This window comes from Tupaia chinensis, unplaced genomic scaffold (genome assembly GCF_000334495.1).
Source record: "Tupaia chinensis unplaced genomic scaffold, TupChi_1.0 Scaffold143602_1, whole genome shotgun sequence".
NCBI classification, from domain to species: Eukaryota; Metazoa; Chordata; class Mammalia; order Scandentia; family Tupaiidae; genus Tupaia; species Tupaia belangeri.
Genome location: NW_006203448.1, coordinates 1820401 through 1841427, shown reverse-complemented (window position 1 = coordinate 1841427; position 21027 = coordinate 1820401). Strand labels below are relative to the sequence as shown.

The window sequence follows — 21027 nt, the reverse complement described above, 5'->3', positions numbered from 1 at the left end:
ACATGCTCCCCGGGCAGCGTAGGGGCGGGGCGGGCATTGAGCCAGCCCCTCTTGGGTGACAGCACCGGACAGGGTGGACTGGCTCAGAGTGACCAGCTGAACTCCAAGGAAGCTTGGACCCTCCCACGAGCTGACCAGGGCAGGAGCAGACACTCTCAGGCAACCCGACTCACGAAGGCTCAAGCCAGTCCTGCCCTGCACTGGGTCTCGGTTTCCCCATCAACTCAGTGAGGTGCTGGACTTGATAGGGAGCTTCCTCCACTCCAGTATTTTCGAATTCTGTGAATTGGCAGCGCCCGGCCAGGGGAGTGGGCAGCGGCACCATCTGGGACAGAGGTCGTGGCTATTTTGGCTGAGGAGGGTTTTGTGGAGCCCACTCAGTGAACCCAGTGTGGCCTGGCCACTGGAGGCCCTGGGCGGTCTGGGAGTCTGGCCTCTACACAGACCATCAAAGCCCCTGGCCTGTGGCTGGCTGCAGGGGTGCCCAGTACGGCAGGGTGGGGTGCCTGCACAGCCCCTCAGGAGGCAAAGAGTCCACTCCCCCATGGGGGCCGGATGGCTCATTTGATTAAAAAAATTATTATTATCTTATTTAACTTTATATTTATGTTTTAATTTGACCAGAGAGGGACAGAGAGAGAAAGAGAGAAGGTGAGAAAGCAAGCCACCAGGTCCAGGACTCGAACCGCGGTTGGCCATGTGGGAGTCCAGCACCCCTAACCATCATGCCACCTGCTGGCCCCTCATTTGAGAGTCTTAACTCAGATCCAAGTCATTCTGTCTCTGAGCAAATCAGACGCCTGAAATACTCATCAAAAGGGCCGCGAGTGGTCCAGCGGTCCGGGGCGTGTCGTCGTGGGGCAGAGTATCTTTTGAACCAAGAGACAGGCATCGTGTGTCCCGAATGCCTGCACTCCAGCAGAACCCGAACAGTGGAAGGCACGATGCCAGGGAGGGCAGCCGCACACACTGGAGACGGGATAGAAGGGGCGGGTAACGGTGGGAGGAAGGGCATCAGAAGAGAAGCCAAAGTTTAAGAGACACGACGAAAACTTACCCGTTGAGGCGAGCGTGTGGGACTGTCTGCGACTTCACTAACGTGCACCCTGTCCGTGCTGGGAAAACCGTGTTGCATGCTGTAGGGTGTACAGTGATTCCATGTAAATATACTTTTTTTTTGTTTTTCTTTGGAGAGGTTTTGCTATAGGGCGCGGCACTCTTCAGAAAGACAGAGAGACAGAGAGACAGAAAGCAAGAAAGTACCCCCAGGGGGTATGGCCATGCTACAATCCCTTCTCCTCCAATTTCCTCTCAGGATCTTGGGCACGCACACACATGTGCCCGGTATGAGTTTAAGCCACCGGGTCCAGGACTCGAACCATGATCAACTACATGGGAATCCAGCAACATAGCCATTACATCAACTGCTGGTCCCAAGAATACATTTTAAAAATAGACTTCCTTAGGTGTACAGAAAAGCGAACAGGTCGTGTGGAGTCCTGACCCCTGCCCACGGCGTCTCTGTTGTTGGCACCTCGCTTGGTGTGGGGTGTTCGCTGCCTTTGAGGAGCCCGTGTGATGTGTTCTTGGTAACCAAAGCCCCAGGTCTCCTTTGGGACACTCTGGGTCCTGCCTTCTGTGGGTTCGAACCCATGCATGGTGTCGAGGACACACCATCCTGTGTCACACAGGGGAGCTGTGCTTTCTAACAATGCCTGTGTCCCCTATTCAACCCTCTGACCCTGGGCAGCCACCGCGTCAGTGACATTTTCAGGTCTCTGGGGTTAGTTCTCACACAGGACCAGACTGGGGGTGGGTGGGTTGGATCTACCATGGAGAAGCCACGCGTGGCCACTATAGGGCTGGGCAGGGGTGTCTGCAAGGGCTGGGCTGGCTACTGCTGATGCCCGGTGCGGCCTGGGCCAACGGCCCTCTGACCAATGCAGCTGCCAGGACCCGGGAAGGCGCGTGGCTCCCTTACCCAGGGTGAGACTTGGGAACAGCCAAATGGAAGAGACGCCAGGCGGGGCAGGGAGGGGGCAGAGCATCCTGCCGTCTCTGGGCACACCACCCTCCCCACACCTCCATGTGCTCACCAAAGCTGATGGCGGGTTTAACTGGTCGGGAAGGCATCTCAGCGTAGATGTTCACGGGGTCGAGAGCGCGAGCGGGAATTCTCGCAGCAGAGAACGACATGCACGTCGAGGTGAGGGGACCTTTGGCAAAGGCTCAGAGGCCCCGCCCAGCATCACCATGTGTGGTGGGAGGCCAGACGGGGTCAGAGTATTAAAACGAACTGTGTCCTCCAGGCAGTGGGGAGCCACGGGGGACTTCGGAGCACCCACCCTTGCTGTCCCTGTGTGGGGTAGGAACAGCGTTTTCTTGGGAAGTCGGAGAGTTGCACGCCTTTCTGTGCTTTGGGGAAATGGGTACACATTTCCAGCCCCAGACATGGGAACACGGGCTCTGCCAGATGTCTGGGCACGCGGGCGAGCCGGGCTGGGTGCAGGCTCCCAGGTCCTCCGGGGCAGCCTGCACCCACCTCCCTCCTCTGCCGTTGCAGGAGAATCCCTACCTGTGCAGCAACGAGTGTGACGCCTCCAACCCGGACCTGGCCCACCCGCCGCGGCTCATGCTGGACAGGGAGGAGGAGGGCCTGGCCACCTACTGGCAGAGCGTCACGTGGAGCCGCTACCCCAGCCCGCTGGAGGCCAACATCACCCTCTCGTGGAACAAGAGCGTGGAGCTGACCGACGACGTGGTGGTGACCTTCGAGTACGGCCGGCCCACGGCCATGGTCCTGGAGAAGTCGCTGGACAACGGGCGCACGTGGCAGCCCTACCAGTTCTACGCCGAGGACTGCATGGAGGCCTTCGGCATGTCGGCCCGCAGGGCCCGCGACATGTCGTCCTCCAGCGCCCACCGGGTGCTCTGCACCGAGGAGTACTCGCGCTGGGCGGGCTCCAAGAAGGAGAAGCACGTCCGCTTCGAGGTGCGGGACCGCTTCGCCATCTTCGCGGGCCCCGGCCTGCGCAACATGGACAACCTCTACACACGGCTGGAGAGCGCCAAGGGCCTCAAGGAGTTCTTCACTGTCACCGACCTGCGCATGCGCCTGCTGCGCCCGGCGCTGGGCGGCACCTATGTGCAGCGGGAGAACCTCTACAAGTACTTCTACGCCATCTCCAACATCGAGGTGATCGGCAGGTGAGGCTCGCGGGTGGCAGGGGTGCTCCTGGGCCCCGCGCTGTCACCTGGCTCCAGCGATGACACCAAATACCCAGGCCACTGCCTGGAACCTGGGACATGAATCGCCTGGTTCCGGTGAATTTACCTGGCACTGGAGATGCTGCCTGGTAGCTGGGAGGTTACCTGCTGTTACCTGGTGACGGGGCCTGCCTACGAGGGCTGGGGCTGGGTAGACAAGATGCCGGGACTTTTCCCTGGAGGGAGGTGTATGTGCACATGACAGTGCCCTCCCTAGGGCCTTGGGGGTGAGGGGAGCTGGGCAGCGTGGCCAGGGCTGGGCTAGGCTGGTGCCGAAGTGCAGGAGGTGCTCTGTAGCTGCCTGCTGGCTCAGTCACTGGCTCTTGTGTTGAGGGGTCCCCGGGGCCTCCCTCAGGCCCAGTGGTTTGCTAGGACTCACAGAACTCAGCACCTTGTTAGACCGACAGCTATGGCTTGTTACGATGGAAGGAACAGGCTACGGTCCACAGTAGGACGTGTGCACAGGGCAGGGGCCAGCAGTCAGCAGGTGAGAGCTTCCGGTTATCTCCTCCCAGCAGAACAGTCGTGTGGGGACTAGTCAGCCATCCAGCAGTGATGTGTGACGGCACGTGTGGAGTATCCCGACCAGGAAAGTCTGTCTGAGCCGTGGTATCCGGGGTCTACTGGGTGCTGACTTCATTACGCTAACTGCTGGTCCCGGGTGTTGATTTCATAGGCATGGCTGACTGCCCACATGACCTGCCTCAGTCACCAGTCTCCCCAGACGTGGCCAAGGCCCGCCTCGGTCCCGCCGTCAGGGGCACAATGTCCTATCAGACCTGGTCCTGCGCTGCTGCCCAGACATGCCCGATACTGGGGGACTCAGACGAAATAGAGGTTTATCTGGCTCATGATTCTGGTGGCTGGGAAGTCCGAAAGTGTGGGACTAGCATCTGGCTGGCCTCTGGGACTGTGTCACAACATGGCCAAGAGAAACTGAGACGGGGCACCTGGCGAGAGAGAGGAAACAGAATGTCCCACTTCCTGTTTGTCGTTCCCACTCCCCCAGCCAGGAGGATGGTGCCTCCCACGAGGCTCCGCCTCTAAAGGTCTCACCACCTCCCAAAGCCATTACACTGGGGACCACGCCTCCAGAACGTGAACACGATCCAAACCATAACAACACCCCCAGGGCTTAGAGGTTAGAGAGTCACCTTCCCGCAGCTGGGCCAGAGCCAGGCCTTCCTTTGCAGAGTGCATGGGCTGGCCCACCTAGAGACGCTGAGTCAACCGTTCATGGCCCAGTTCTAGAGAATAGGTTCGAAGACACTTCGGAGGGAGGCAAAAGATTGTCAGAGGAGATAAAAACAGCTTTGGGTTCCCAGGAATGGTTTTGATTGTGGGTGACTAGGTGGTTCCCCCCTATCCCAGGGCATTTGGTCATTTGGCGGGTAATAAGCTTGTGTGTTGGGAGGTCTTGGTCACCAGGCATGTGTGACGGGGCTGAGCTGGACCTGGCTGTTACTGAGCTAAGGCTGATCATAACACCTGTGGAGAGGCGTTGACTAAGGTAACTGCTGGTGGAGATGATGGGGGAGAGGCTGGGGAGCTGAGGGAGGACAGCGGGTATTAGAGACTAACCGGGGCTGGGAAGGCAGCCCAAGCGAGCACGGGCAGGGGCTGCACCAGAGCCTAGCTGGGGCGACACAGCCCGGGCACCCCCAATTCTGCCCAAACATGTAATTATTGATGAGTGGGAGCAACCTGCTGCGTGGTGTGTAACGTCTGATCCTCTTTGTAAAATGTCTGACATGCCTGCGCGTCTGATTCCTACGTCTCGAACGGACCTTGGGCAGCGTTTGTACAGGCGCGGGAGGGAGTGGGTGCAGGCAGAGGCCACCGTGAGGCCTGCCGAGTGGGCCTGGACAGGGCCAGAGTGAGGCGTTTGTTTCCAGCTGTGTTTGCTTTTCTTTCGCCCTGACAGTGTGTGCGGGATCCCCAATGGGTTTCCGACAGGCACAGCCAACAGGCAAGTGGTTCGTGAGGCGGGAGTCAGGGTTGAGGCTGGCCTGGGAGTGCAGCAGGTGTAGGGGCCAGGATGTCTGAGCCTCCCCGAGCTGGGACACGATATTTAAAGGCAGGGATTTCTGGAAAGCTCCTGACATAGGAGTGCTGTCATGAAAGCTGAGGGTTCAAGCTTTGGACCTTTGGTCTCCTCCGTGACCTCTGTCATCAGGACACGGTTGTCTGGCTGGCACAAGACACCTGTCCAGCCCACACACTAGGGAGCCAGACCCCTAGTCTTTGCAGGGTTGTGACCTGTTTCAGACCCGCCTTGGGCTGCTGTGGGGGCACCCTCGCTTGTCGAAGCCCGGCCAGCTGCCGCCTTACACTTCCGAGCCGCTCCGGTGCCAGCTGCAGGGTGGAGACTGGGTTGGAGGCAGTCAGGACTTTTTGGTGTCCCTTAAGCCCCAGCTGGGTGATGGTCATCTCTGTGGTGGCCTGGGGCTCAAGCCCACCTCTCTGCACCCGTCTCTGGGCCTCAGTTCCCATCTGCGACAAGTGGACTGAGGCTGCCAGGAGCCCGTGTGACCCTGACGAGGTGGCAGAGCGGGAGGCTGGTTGCCAGGAAAGCGGCAGCTTGGCTTATCGATTAATTAGGCCTGGTTAGATGGTTCAGCAAGGGCGGTGCTTCCTCCTCTTCTCTGGCTTCAGCTCCCCATGCGAAAGCACAGCTGTTCCCAGAAGCCAGAGGCAGGACCCGGTGACGAAGCGGGACCGGGAGGCCCTGACCGCATGATGCCCTCCGTGTTCCGAGTGAGCACCTGTGGACCCTGGGGGTTCTCAGGTTCTGGGATTTCGGACTGAACCTTTTCTGGGGATTCCCTCATAATCTCGTGGTCCCATTGTTCCATGGTGCCTCCCTCTGTGGTCCACTAACAAAAATAGCAAATATTTATTGAGCAATTGTTCAGGCTAATTTGCTATTGAGTACTGTATTAAGGACTTTGTGAGCATTTTCTTGTTTAGTCAATAGTCATTTAATTCCCCAGTGGTTATTGAATACCTAAGATCCCACAGTGCCAGGGGATTGAGCAAGCCAGACCTGATCCCCACCTGTGGAGCCTTTTCCATGGGGACAGCCTCCTCTCACCCTCGTGTTTTCAGATGAGCTCAAGCGTGTAAGGAAATCACACAGCTCAACTACATGACGGACACCCACAATTCAAACCCAAGCCATCCCAGCCCCTGAAGTTCTCAAGCACTGAGCTTTCTCCGGGGTCATTCGCCCCTTGGCCCCTCCTTTCTGCCCCTGCTCTGACTCCACCCCTCTCTAGCTCAGGTGGTTTGTGTTCCAGATCTTACTAGTCTCCATGCTGGAATGGAAAGTTCTTTGAATTGAAATAACTGCTCTGCCATTCAGCTATTTGCAGTGGCGAGGGGGACCCAGATGGCAGGAGGTGGGGGACCAGGCGGGGTGAGCAGTAGCACATGGCTGCTGGAGTGGGGGTGGGCAGGGCAGCTGAAGGGAGCCCAGGGCCCTGGGGAAAGTGGAATGGTACAAACCAGGGCCCAGAGGAGGGGCAGGCAGCGCTGCAGCCCCACCGTGGGATGAAGACCTGGCTGGTGGCCACCAGCACCCTGGCCGCCCTGCCGGCCTTCCTGCAGGCTCTGTCCTCACATGCCCATTCCTGGAAGGCGGGGGGGAGCCAGCTCCGTCCACACCTGGGAAAGCAGATGTGGAGGGGTGGAGACTGGCTGGCTCTCGCTGTGCATGGAATCTGGGGCAAGATGTGGATTTGAGGAGGAGTGGGTCGTGAGGCGGGAGTCAGGGTTGAGGCTGGCCTGGGAGTGCAGCAGGTGTAGGGGCCAGGATGTCTGAGCCTCCCCGAGCTGGGACACGATATTTAAAGGCAGGGATTTCTGGAAAGCTCCTGACATAGGAGTGCTGTCATGAAAGCTGAGGGTTCAAGCTTTGGACCTTTGGTCTCCTCCGTGACCTCTGTCATCAGGACACGGTTGTCTGGCTGGCACAAGACACCTGTCCAGCCCACACACTAGGGAGCCAGACCCCTAGTCTTTGCAGGGTTGTGACCTGTTTCAGACCCGCCTTGGGCTGCTGTGGGGGCACCCTCGCTTGTCAAAGCCCGGCCAGCTGCCGCCTTACACACTCCCCTTGGCGCCCAGCCTCTGCGGGCGGTGGGGATTAGCCGTGGTGGCCAAAGTACGGCCATCAATTCAGACAGAGTAAGTACTCTTCAGGAGGCTGGTTGGCAGGAAAGCGGCAGCTTGGCTTATCGATTAATTAGGCCTGGTTAGATGGTTCAGCAAGGGCGGTGCTTCCTCCTCTTCTCTGGCTTCAGCTCCCCATGCGAAAGCACAGCTGTTCCCAGAAGCCAGAGGCAGGACCCGGTGACGAAGCGGGACCGGGAGGCCCTGACCGCATGATGCCCTCCGTGTTCCGAGTGAGCACCTGCGGACCCTGGGGGTTCTCAGGTTCTGGGATTTCGGACTGAACCTTTTCTGGGGATTCCCTCATAATCTCGTGGTCCCATTGTTCCATGGTGCCTCCCTCTGTGGTCCACTAACAAAAATAGCAAATATTTATTGAGCAATTGTTCAGGCTAATTTGCTATTGAGTACTGTATTAAGGACTTTGTGAGCATTTTCTTGTTTAGTCAATAGTCATTTAATTCCCCAGTGGTTATTGAATACCTAAGATCCCACAGTGCCAGGGGATTGAGCAAGCCAGACCTGATCCCCACCTGTGGAGCCTTTTCCATGGGGACAGCCTCCTCTCACCCTCGTGTTTTCAGATGAGCTCAAGCGTGTAAGGAAATCACACAGCTCAACTACATGACGGACACCCACAATTCAAACCCAAGCCATCCCAGCCCCTGAAGTTCTCAAGCACTGAGCTTTCTCCGGGGTCATTCGCCCCTTGGCCCCTCCTTTCTGCCCCTGCTCTGACTCCACCCATCTCTAGCTCAGGTGGTTTGTGTTCCAGATCTTACTAGTCTCCATGCTGGAATGGAAAGTTCTTTGAATTGAAATAACTGCTCTGCCATTCAGCTATTTGCAGTGGCGAGGGGGACCCAGATGGCAGGAGGTGGGGGACCAGGCGGGGTGAGCAGTAGCACATGGCTGCTGGAGTGGGGGTGGGCAGGGCAGCTGAAGGGAGCCCAGGGCCCTGGGGAAAGTGGAATGGTACAAACCAGGGCCCAGAGGAGGGGCAGGCAGCGCTGCAGCCCCACCGTGGGATGAAGACCTGGCTGGTGGCCACCAGCACCCTGGCCGCCCTGCCGGCCTTCCTGCAGGCTCTGTCCTCACATGCCCATTCCTGGAAGGCAGGGGGGAGCCAGCTCCGTCCACACCTGGGAAAGCAGATGTGGAGGGGTGGAGACTGGCTGGCTCTCGCTGTGCATGGAATCTGGGGCAAGATGTGGATTTGAGGAGGAATGAGATCACCCTTTGCGTGCTTGGAGCAGAGACAGCCCCTCACACACACGCCGCGCATGGGAGCAGCTAGACCCACCCTGACCCCACGCCTCACAGCAGCACTGCCTAAGGTGCGTTCCCCAGCCTGCTGCTGAGAGCTTTGGGTCTGGAAGGTTTGGAGTGAGGTCCTGAAAGCTGTCTCTTTGCAGCTGGAGAGGCAGGAGCCCCGGGGATCAGCCGGATGGCCTGAGCCTGTACGAACCTTAGCTTTCTCATTTGCAAAATGGAGAAACTGCCTTGTAGTGAGGATGCAGTGAAGTTATGTATTCAAAGATGTGTCCCGTGTGCCAGGCCTCGGTCAGAGGGCAGGAGAGGTAAGGGAGGAGGAAAGCCTGGGGCCAGGCTGCTGGCATGAGGCCCTGACGGCGCCCACCTAGACCCAGGAGCTCGAGGAAGGTATGCAGGAGCTTTTAGGGCCAGCAGCGGTGCAAACCCAAATGTCCACAGGCTGGGAAGATGACGGAGGTGGGTGAGCAGCAGGGGAGGGTGTGGTCTGTCCTGAGATGGAGAGAGCAGGCCCCTTGCAGGACAGCAGATCAGGAGGCACACAGCAGGTGTCTATGTGAAATCCCTCGACTTTCAGAGTATTGGCACCCACTTCAAAAAAGCGTAAGGCTCTGTTCAGGTAAAACAAAACACCCCTGCAGCCCAGGGCCACTCACAGGCTGCCAGGGTGTCCCTCGTGCAGCTGTGATAGCAGCCACGTCCCACGGGCCCATGGCAGGGCCGACATTCCAGGAGCTGCGGTGTGAGCAAACTGGCAAAACACCTCGCCAGCCCTGCCCACTCCGGGTCTGTGAGTCAGAGGGACGGGGGCGGGGTGCATCTGCTTCTCACCCAGACAGACCCTGCTCAGGGACAAATCTCTCTGCCTAGGAAACTTGCAACTCCCTTTGCCAGCAGGGGACAGGAAAGGAGGAGTGAGTTCCTGGTTCCTGGGTGTACTCGAGGCCGGCAGGGTGGTGTGTGTGGGAGGTGGCAGAGGGGGCCTGCACCTGCAGTGGCCCTGCCCCACCTGGCAGTAATGGATGTGGGGTAAATGAGTGGGAAAGGAGGCCCCTGTATTGGGTGTGTTACGGGCTAGACTCGCGTCCTCGCCTGCCTTCTGCCGGGAGTTGAAGTCCTTGATGGGCAGCTATGGCGCGGACTGACCTAGCCGGGCTCCCCGCCCCTCCCCAGCCCCTCTCTTTTCCTGCCCTCTTCCCTACGCCTCCTGGGTGACTGGAGACTGGACGGCACAGGACTGGAACAGAACAGGAGCCCACGATGGAGATGGTGACGGGGTAGGGGAGAGCGGCGCAGGCCAAGGGCGCTTCACTCGCCGGATTTCCTGGGCCCAGCCTTGAAGACCCAGCTGTCCTGCCAAGAAGCAGAGTGAGGCGAGGCCCCGCTGGATGGGGAGGGCGGGCTCTCCTTCCGGAGCAGTAGCCATCCTTGCCGAGCTGTTCTTGGAGTCCAGGGGCCTCGCCATCCTTAGTGTGGGCTTCACCGAGTCCTACCCTGTCGTGACCTCTGTCCCCTACACAGATGAGGAAGCTGAGGCCCGGAGGTAGGGAACATACAGATGCCGTTGTGAGGGTGGCTGTTAGCGGACGAGCAGAAGTAGCAAGTGTCGGCCAGGACGTGGGGACGCTGGAACCCTCTGGCATCCGTGGTGGGATGCAGCGCGGCCGTGGTGGAGAGCAGTGTGCTGGCTCCCGACGAAGCGAAGGATTACCACGCGACCCGGCGTTCCGCTCCTGGGCGTGGGCCCAAGAACTGAGGGCTAGGGCTTGGATGGCATGTTCACAGCAGCGCTGTTCCCAGTAGCCACGAGGCGGGAAGAGCCCCGGCATCCTCTGATGGACAAGTAACCAGCAAGACGAGGTCGTGCGAATCGTTATTCCATCTTTTTTTGGGGGGGGGAGAGATTTTTTCGCTATAGGGCGCGTGCACTCGCCAGACAGACAGAGAGAGACAGACAGAAAGCGAGAAATCACCCCCCAGGGGGGATGGTCACACTGCAATCCCTTCTCCTGGGGCCTCGCCATCCTTAGTGTGGGCTTCACCGAGTCCTACCCTGTCGTGACCTCTGTCCCCTACACAGATGAGGAAGCTGAGGCCCGGAGGTAGGGAACATACAGATGCCGTTGTGAGGGTGGCTGTTAGCGGACGAGCAGAAGTAGCAAGTGTCGGCCAGGACGTGGGGACGCTGGAACCCTCTGGCATCCGTGGTGGGATGCAGCGCGGCCGTGGTGGAGAGCAGTGTGCCGGCTCCCGACGAAGCGAAGGATTACCACGCGACCCGGCGTTCCGCTCCTGGGCGTGGGCCCAAGAACTGAGGGCTAGGGCTTGGATGGCATGTTCACAGCAGCGCTGTTCCCAGTAGCCACGAGGCGGGAAGAGCCCCGGCATCCTCTGATGGACAAGTAACCAGCAAGACGAGGTCGTGCGAATCGTTATTCCATCTTTTTTTGGGGGGGGGAGAGATTTTTTCGCTATAGGGCGCGTGCACTCGCCAGACAGACAGAGAGAGACAGACAGAAAGCGAGAAATCACCCCCCAGGGGGGATGGTCACACTGCAATCCCTTCTCCTCCATTCTCCTCCCGGGATCTTGGGCACGCACGCACACGCGCCCGGCGTGAGTTTTAAGCTACCGGGTCCGAGACACGAACCACGGTCAACTACGTGGGAGTCCAGCGACATAGCCATTACGCTAACTGCTGGTTCCCGCGTTATTCCATCTTAAACAGCGAGAATGAACCTGGGTTCTGGCGCAGGATGGGGAGACCGGGGCTACCTGGGGCTGGCAGGTGACTGGCGGAGGCAGGTCCTAGAGAGCTGGAGAGGACTTCTCAGCTTCTGGCTTGAGACACTCCCAGATGACTGGAGAGCGTAGCGGACAAGTGGAGACAGCTGCAAGGAAAGAAGTTTCCGGAGGAAATTAAAAATGTTTTCTTTCACTTTTAAAATATTATCCATGCAGTAGAATAGATCCCGACAGCCCCGCCTCCCCAGGAACCCCCGTGTGTCGCCCTGAGCCAGCCCTCCCCAGCGCCCGCAGTCCCTCCGTCCCCAGGGCGTCTTTCCCAAAGTCCTGTAAGCGGAGCCTGCAGTGTGAGCTTTGGACTGGCTTCTCTGCCCAGCACAGCGCCTCTATGGCTTGGCCACACCGTGGCCCATGCCGCCCCTTCCTCTTCCTGTGGAGGCCCACGTTGGGTGGCTGTGCCATGGCTCACTTGCCCATTCTCCCAGTGAAGGACCTTTGGGAGCCCCAGTTTGGAGCGATGGTGGCTGGAGCAGCCATGGATGTGAGTGGAAGGGCTCCAGGCAAACCCAGTTCTCCTCTCCTGGGGTAGGTAGTTACCAGGCGTGGCTTGCTGGGTCTCGTGGGAAGCCCGTCTCTGCCTGTAGAAGAAGCTGCCAAGCTCTTTCCCACATGCCGGAGGGAGACTAGGGTCCATTTTGAACCTGTTGGTTGAGGTGCCTTGAGGCCCCCCGAGTGTGCGGTGCAGGACAGCCTGGGCCTGGGATCTGGGCTGACGCGGCACCTGCGGTCATGCAGGGTGCGGGGGGCGAGCACAGGCCTGGGAGGGAGCCCTGGGAGGTGGGATAGAGAAGGCGGAGCATGGAGGACCAGGAGCAGTGATGATGGGACAGCACGGGGACCCACGTAGGTGGTGCCCCAGAGCCAAGCGGGAGGGGTGTCCGGTGCTGCCGAAGGGTCCAGACAGCAGAGGCCACAGTGGAGCCCTGGGCTTAGCACCACGGAGGCCCAAGGTGACCTTGTTGAGAGCTGTGTTGGGGGAGTTGGGAGTGAAGGGTGAGCACACGGCCAGCTGTGGAGGCTCATAGTAATGCCATGCTTCACACCGCTGAGGGAGGCCACACGGGACGGTCCCAGGTTCGAGTCCCGAGTCCTTGTGCATGCCCTGCATGCGTATGCAAGCATGATCCTGGCGGCTGAGGTGGGGCGGGATCGCGGTAGGAAGACCATGCTGGGCGTATTTCTCTCCGTCTCCCTCTCTCAGTCTCCCTCTCTTTTGGAAGAAATCAGTAAATAAACTTTCTTTTAAAGGAGTGAATGAGTAGAAAGGAGGGGCGTAGACAGCACAGCTGTGAGGGGAGCAAGGGAAGGGCGTAAACAGCAACGGTACCGCGGGTACTGGCCGTCGGACGGGGACTCCAGGGCTGAAGGTGCCGGGAGAGTGGAGGGCAGCGGGGACGTTCCGGGAAACGCCGTCTGGGTAGGAGAGAGGGACCAGGGTCCCCGAGGGCCAGGAGAAAGGCCGGTCGGCTTCGTATTTAGGTCAGAAACCCCATCTTGAGCACCTTCTAGAGATCTGTGGCTGCCCTGGCCAGCAGGAGAAGCCCCTTTGGGGCTCACAGAGGTCTCTGTCCCACAGCAAGAGCAGCTTGTCGTGGTGCCGGAGAGCAGCCCACGCCGGAATCTGGCTCTTCTCGCTTGCTACTTCATAGCCATGGGCAAGTCCCTTCAGGCTTCCCTGAGCCTCAGTTTCCCCACCTGTAAAATGGGGTCTGGCTCTGAGGCTAGCCTGAGAGCTTGCAGGCTGGCTCGAGGCCCGCCATGCCGCTGGTGTGTGAGGAAGCTGAGGCCGTTACCTGGCAGGGGCAGCATTCAGACCCCTGAACACCAGCCCTTTATCCACGGGGCAGCACTTGCTGGGGGTTGTGACCTGAGGCGGGACAGACAGGGCTGGGGGCTGGGGGCTGGGGGCTGGGGGCTGACGATCAGGCCTGCCTCCTGCCTCCTGCCTCCTGCCCTCAGGAGGGGCTGCTGCTCCACCCTCAGCAGAGGGAGCCTGGGCGACTGTGTGGAGGTCTGGTTGGCCCAGTACCCATACCATGCGCCCCGGGCTCACAGACGCGCCTTGAATGTGCCCCCTCCGGGCCACACACGCGCACGCCCACAGGTACCCGGAGTAACAGACACAGGCCTCCAGCTTCCATAGTGCACCCCACAGTCTCACACATATGTACACACGTGCCCACCCACTCACGAGTCCTCCATGAACACCTGGTCGTAGCGTCACGCACTGCGTCACACCGTCCCCATGCACAGGTGCTGAGCGGGGCCTCGGTGGGAGTCCGGGGTCAGCAGGGCCCTCGGCTCGGCTGCCCCTCGCCTTGGGGATTCTCGGAGCCTTCCCCCACTTGGAGCCGCCCGGTTTGCACTGGAGCCTGGAGGCCTCCTTCCAGTCCTCGAGGAATTGCCCCTCCAGACTCCTAACCATCCTTCCTCCCAGCCCAGACCCAGTGCCCCTGCCACTCAGAGGACAGGTATGGGTCACCCGCACAGGGCTCTGTTAGGGGGTGACCGGCCTCCCTCCCTCCCTGCGGTCCCAGCCCTACCCAGCCACCTCTCCGCACGGTACCCATGAACTTAGAGTTGGTGCACCCCGCCACTCCACGGATGTGGCCCACAGACTCCCACCCCACTCACTCTGAGTCCCAGATCAGCGCCCTGACGTGGGGTCTTTCCTGGAGCACAACCCAGCTCTCCCCAGCCCTGGCGGGCCTCCTCCCGCAGGGCTGGACTCAGAGAGCCCCTTTCAGATGCCTAAGGCTGCAGACCCACACAGACATCTCCGCCTCCTTCTGGCTTTGAAGGTGCCACCATCCCTCTGCATGGTCGTAGCCACCGTCGCTGTGTGTGGGCTCTAAACTCCGGGGCCCGGGGTGGGGTCCAGCCCGCTCACACTGCAGAGCCCACACTACGACCTGGCAGGACGCCGCATGTGTGGGGTTCGTCCTTCATTCATGAACAAATGAGCTTCTCACGTGAGCGAGGAGTCTCACTGTGTTTCTTCCTGGAGAAGAAAGGGACTAGAAAGTAAGAGCGAGGAGGCAGGGAGGCAAAACCAGCGGGCTTGCTGACGCCCACCTCTGCCGTCACCCCGGCTCCTTCACTCGCACACATGTTGTCCCAGCATGAGAAATGGGCGTTTTGGGGCTCCCACCAGGCCTGGCCCTTCCCTGGGGGGTGGGGTGTCGAGACTTCCCATGGGGAAAGAAGCCCCCTGGCTTGTGTCTGCCAACCTGGGCCATCCTAGTCCCTGGCCACAGCCCCAAGCCAGCCCAAGCCCCCTGCCTAGCTGGCCAGCATGCCTCCTGTAGCCCGCTGCCTCTGGCTTTGTAATGGATAATAGGATTAATCTGTAGACTGGGAGAGGCGATGGATGCTAAAGCACTTAATATAAAAGGACTTCGCACAGAACCCAGATTCGATTTAGCCAATGAACTCAACTGCCAGCCCGATCGCCTTCCAGGAGGAGCACCAGCCAGCATTTGTCTGCATGACCCTGGAAGGGCCAGGTTGGGTCAAGCGGCCAAGCTTCCCGGCTCCCCTCCCTCCCCGAGCTCTAGAATCAGGTCTGGATCTGTGACCTTCTGACCCAGATGGTTTCTAGTTCTCCAGCACCTTCTCCGGGGCCTCCCCTCTTGTATCCAAGCCTCTCCCATCCCACCAATGAGCTGGAAGTCTGGTTTGGTTTTGTTTATGTTATTTTTATTTATTCATCTGAGAGCGAGAGCTAGGCACCCGCAGTGGGTCTTCATACTGCAGCCCTGCCCAGCCTCGGCTAGCCCGCGTTACGGACGCGCGTGCCTGGGGGGTGTGCGCGAGGCCGTGGGGCCTGGAGTCCCAGTGTGGTGCCAGCATCGCAGCACGTGGGACTACCCGCACCACTGTTGGCCCAGAGGCTCGATTGCTACCAGGCCCCTCTTGTGTAACACATTCTGTCCCCTGGTCACTTGTCACCCCCATCCAGCTGGCCTCTGCAGGTGGCTCCCTCACTACTGTCAGCCTCCCAGACTGCTTTGCCCAGCCAAGGGCAAGGCTCGCCAACCCTGAACACCTGGGCCCAGGCCTCAGCTGTGGCACCACCGGAGTCGGGCCTAGAGTCAGAAGGTGGGGATTACCGTGTAGAAAAGGAAGTCCCCACAGGATGGCTGTGGGGGTGCCCTCAGGCCCCTCCTACAGGGACCCTCAGCTCCTTCCCACGGCCACACCCTTCCTCACCACAGCCCAGGCCCCCAGACTCAGGCGCACGAGCCCAGGGACTTTAGCCTCCCCCCTCAGCCTCATGTGCCGACAGCCCGTGTGCCAACAGCCCGTATGCCGACATCCCGTGTGCCGACGTCCCATGTGCCGGCATCCCGTGTGCAGCATCTCGTGTGCCGGCATCCCATGTGCTGACATCCCGTGTGCGGGCATCCCTTGTGCCAACGTCCCGTGTGCCGGCATCCCATGTTCTGGCATCCCGTGTGCCAATGTCCCATGTGCTGGCATCCCGTGTGCAGCATCTCGTGTGCCGGCATCCCATGTGCTGACATCCCGTGTGCGGGCATCCCTTGTGCCAACGTCCCGTGTGCCGGCATCCCATGTTCTGGCATCCCGTGTGCCAATGTCCCATGTGCTGGCATCCCGTGTGCAGCATCTCGTGTGCCGGCATCCCATGTGCTGACATCCCGCATGCCGACATCCTGTGTGCGGGCATCCTGTGTGCCAGCGTCCTGTGTGTTGATGTCCTGTGTGCCGGCATCCCGTGTGCTGGCATCCCATGTGCTGACGTCCCATGTGCGACATCCCGTGTGCCAGCGTCCCGTGTGCGACGTGCTGTGTGCTAACTTCAGGATTTGGGATGCACTTCCCCTTAACCGAAAGGCCCAAGGAGAGTTTCTCACAAAATAAAACAGCCTTCCCTGAAGAGCAGTGCTCTCCGGCAGGGGAGCAGGGAACCTCGGCTGGGGGCGCCTAACTCCAGCCTTCAGAGTGTCAAACTCTGCAAGTCCACTCTGTGTGCCCCAGGACCAAGGCGCTATGGAAAATGAATGGAGGGAGCCAGCAGTTAGCGTAATGGCTATGTCACTGGACTCCCACGTAGTCCCGGACCCGGTGGCTTAGAACTCACGCCGGGCGCGTGTGCGTGCATGCCCAAGATCCCAAGAGGAGAATGGAGGAGAAGGGATTGCGGCGTGGCCATCCCCCATGGGGGGTGATTTCTCGCTTTCTGTCTCTGTGTCTCTCTCTGTCTGGCGAGCGCACGCATCCTATAATGAAAACCTCTCAAAAAAAAATTAATGGAAAAGTAGAATGAAGTATGAGTATTTTTGGGCAAATTTTTTTTTTTGAAATCCACAGTTTTTCTCTTAATATGCATTTCCTTGAACTTTTGGAAGCCCCCCACCCCACATCACACCTCAGAGGAGTTGAGGGAAGGCCAGGCAGCGGGGGCCAAGTTCCAAGAACACCCATGGTCCTGCGGTGAGTTGCGATGGAGCGAGGGGTGAGGACGGCTGGCCAGCCCTCCCCCCGGCCCCCATGCACCCTTTCCTCCTGGAGCTTGGCCTTCAAGGGGAGCCAGCCCTGGGGCTTCTCCTTGTGCCCACATCCATCCAACTCACCCAAACTCACACTTGCCCGTCCCCCCACGGAGTGGATGACATCACTCTTCCGCAGGGAGGAGTGACCTACATTCCATCCCCTCTTGTCTGGGAGGCGCTCCAAACAGCGCTCCTCGCCTGGAGGAGGGCAGGGCCCGGCTCACGATTTTCGTGGCGCGCTGGTGCCAGGTCCAGATGGTGCCCCCGCCGGCAGCTCCCAGCACTGGCCTCCCTTCTCTGCAGGGCAGGACACGCTCCAGCCTGGCACGGGCTGGTCTTCGTGAGGCTCTCCAGCCCCCGGCTAGGCCAGCCGCATTTCCCTGAGGACCTGGGGTGTCTGGGTGACTTCCCCAGAGGTGAGGCCTACCACTGTCTCCAAACAGCTGTGGTCTCTGGGGCTCCTTAGGTGCTTGCAATTCAGGAAAAATAAAGTATGTAGTGGAGAAGGCTGCTGCAGCTCTCTGCCCTGGGCAGGTGGCGTCAGCTTCTAGTGGGCAAGTGGGCACACCCACACCGGCCCTGTGGGAGTCCAGGTGAGCAGGGGCAGCAGGTGAGACTGCCGGATGCAGCATCAGAGCCCAGCCAGATATGAAGCTCAGGGGCCGACCCCGTAGCTTTGTGGTTAAGAGAGTCCGTCTCACATGGCCTGGGCTTCAAATCCTGACCCCGATTGCTTGAGAAGCATGCCAGGTACATGTGCGTGCATGCCCCCAAGTCCCAGCTGAACGGAGAAGTGGAGGAGAAGGGGCTGCCGTGTGACCACGCACCGCTGGGGGAGGTGCGTTCTCCTTTCTCTCTCCGTCTCTCTCTCTCTCTGGCAAGCATATGCATCCTTTGGCAATTAAAAAAGTAATAATAAATAAATAAATGTGAATTTCAGATAAACAGGAATAATCTTATTAGTTTAAGTATGTCCCGTGAAATATTTGGGGCATCGTTAAACTAACACACTTATTCCTGTTCTTCTAGAATTGGAACATACCCGTAAGACCAAAATTATTCTTTGCTAAACTGAAATTCACATTTAACTGGGTATCCTGTACTTTTTTTAAAAGGTTTTTTAAAAAATTATTTATTTTGGGACTAGCATATGGCATAATGGTTACGTCTTTGGACTCCCACATGGTCGATCACGGTTCTAGTCCTAGACCCGGCGGCTTGTAACTCACGCTGAGTGCATGTGCGTGTGTACCCAAAATCCTGAGAGGAGAAAGGAGAGATTGCGGTGTGGCCATCCCCCTAGGGAGTGATTTCTCACTTTCTCTCTCTGACTCACTTTCTCCAGTGAGTGCACACGGCCTATAGCAAAAAATCTCTCTTAAAAATAAAAAAGTTATTTATTTCCTCTGTGAATGAGACAGAGACAGAGAGACAGCACCCCAAGAGATCTTGATGCTGGGACCCACCCTGGCCATCTGCCAGCCCCGGATCAGGCAAGTGTGTGCCCAGCACCCTCAGGGAAGCCTCTGGACCGGAACCAGGACTACTCCACCGATGAGGGGCCTGTCTGGAGGCTGGGCACCCGAGAGCTGCCAGGCGGGCCAGCCTCTGCTCCGAGGAGCCTGCACACTCGGGCCCTGTCCTGGGCATTTGTAGAGGCTCACTCCAGGCCAGAACCAGCGCCAAGTGCTTACAGCGTAACGGCTCATTCTGTCCTCCCTGACAGCCCTGTCACCGGCAACCAGCCACCTTCTGGTCCCACAGAGCATGACCTGGGTCCCTGAGGCTGGTCACCTGCCCACGTTTGCACAGCCCCGAGCGGTGGAGGGGCAGAGGTTTGAACCCCTTGCCTGCCCTGCCCCACACGGTGCCCACTGGCCAGGAGTGGGCTGTGCTTTGTGGCGGTGCAGAGCTGCTGGGTGTGCCCCTTTCCCCCAGCCCTTCCCACGGACAGGGGAGCCCACTGCATGCCAGGCCGTGTGTTAGGCATGTACGAAACATTAAACAAGGGTGGAAATCTCAGATACGGTTCCACTCAGCGTGGTAAGGGTGGTGAGGGAGGGCGGAGGCCTGAGATGTGGCTTGCTCAAAGTCAGCAAATCGGGCAGGGCCAGGGCAGGGCAGGGGTCTGGGGGCTGACTCCAGCTTTCCTGTCTCTTCACGCCTCTCCCCTCCTCTCTCTCCTGACTCTTTCCTCCTTCCCTCTCTCCTCTCTCCCTCCCTCCCTCTGCCTCTCCTTCCCACTGCCTCTCCCATCCTTTTCCTCAGCCCTCTCCCTCTGGCTTTCCTTCTCTCTCTCCTCCGCTCTGCCATCTCTCTCTCTCTCCCTTCTCTTTCTGTTCTGCCCTCCTGTGTCTCCCTCCCTCCCTCTCCACCCCCTTCTCCTCCCTCTCTCCCCCTCCCTGTGGAGCCTCCCTACTGCCATCCAGAGAGCTCAGACCATGGCCTTCTGGCCTTCCGCTCTGGGCTGGGGTCGGGAGGGTGCAGGTCCCAGCGGGCAGCCACCTGCCTGCGGGACTGTGGCAGGCCCCATGGGCGGGCCAGCTCACACTGTCCTATTGTCCTTGCTTTGTCTTTCCTCCTTTCTTTCCTCCTTTCTCTCTTTCTTTTTCTTCTTCTTCTTTCTTCCTTTCCTTCCTCCTTTCTCTCTTTCTTTTTCTTCTTCTTTCTTCCTTTCCCTCTCTTTTTTAAGAAAGATTTTTGTTATAGGGTATATATATATATATACACTCGCTGGAGAGACAGAAAGTGAGAAATCACCCCCCGGGGGGATGGCCACACTGCAATTCCTTCTCCATTCTCCTGAGATTTTGGGCACACACGCACACGTGCCCAGCGTGAGTTCCAAGCCACCAAGTCTGGGACTCGAACTCCCGTGGGTCGACTACGTGGAGTCCAGCAGCATAACCATTACACCATCTGCTGGTCCCAGTACTGTCCCTCTTACTGATGGATTAGCCAGAAAGTGCCAGTGTCACGGGCCGGGCAGTGCAGGTGACAGTTCTCTGATGAGTCTGACGACTCTCAAAGGTTGGATTCAGAAGGCAATTTTAGGGGAACTGACTGAGAGAGCTGAACCCTGAGATGGCTGAAGGGCGACTCTTTGGGTGGGGGGGCACAGCCAGGCCTGGGACGGCCACCGGATGTGGGCAAAGGCAGATGCTGGAGGCAGGGGAGGGGGTCTTTCTATCCCTGTGGCTGCTGGGCAGGGCTATGGCCCCAGGCTGGAGAGGCTCTGGCCCTGCGGCCCCACTCTGGCCTTCCACGTCCAGGGGGAGTGAAGGTGAGGCTAGCCCTGAGACACAGGGGCAGAGACTGGAGGGACAGACTCCAAGTGAGACCATTCCAGCCCCAGAGATCCCTGGGCCCAGCCACTTCCTCACCCAGCCCTGGGGCATGTACTTGCCCCTGGGGGCCTCATTTCCTGCCTGTGAAGTGGGGAGCCTTCGGTTTAGGAGGGTCTAGTTAGTAACGTGCCGCCTGTCCAGGCTGGAGCTCTTGCTCTGGGGACACTGTTTACATGTGCTTGTGTATTTCATTAACATCATCTCCCAAGGGCCTCTGGAACAGGGCAGAGAAATCCCAGGACGGCTTCCTGTGGGAGGAGGGGGAAGACTCGCCTGTGTTGGGGATTGCGGGGCAGCCGCACTTCCAGGAGCCCAGGTCTGTCTGACTCTGAGGCCCTGCTGGGCCTGCTTCAGACCCTTCCAAGGTGGGGCTTACCTGCTGTGTGTCTGTGGCAGCTTGCTTGCCTTCTCTGACCCTTATTTCCTTACCTGTAAAATGGAGGGAGTGGTGGGGTCTGGTGAAGAGCTGATGCGTTCACCCATGGAAAGAGCGTAGGACCCCGGCCTCCAGCGCTGGAGAGACCAGACCCGGACATCTACGGAGCACTTCAGTGCTTTAACAAGCTGTCTGCTCTCCGGGGCCCCAGTACCCCATGAGCACGTGCTGCTGCGTCCCTGCTTCACAGACTGGGCAACCAGGCCGTGGG

The 21027-nt window shown here is 59.1% G+C and overlaps 1 protein-coding gene across 1 annotated transcript in view; it reads left to right on the top strand.

Moving 5' to 3' along the window:
• LOC102503362 (netrin-G2) overlaps positions 1 to 21027 on the top strand; it is a 70374-nt gene that overhangs the window by 29560 nt on the left and 19787 nt on the right. The window contains exon 3 of the mRNA XM_027766641.1: positions 2564 to 3207. Coding sequence (XP_027622442.1) covers positions 2564 to 3207 — 644 coding nt within the window. The remainder of the gene's footprint in view (positions 1 to 2563; positions 3208 to 21027) is intronic.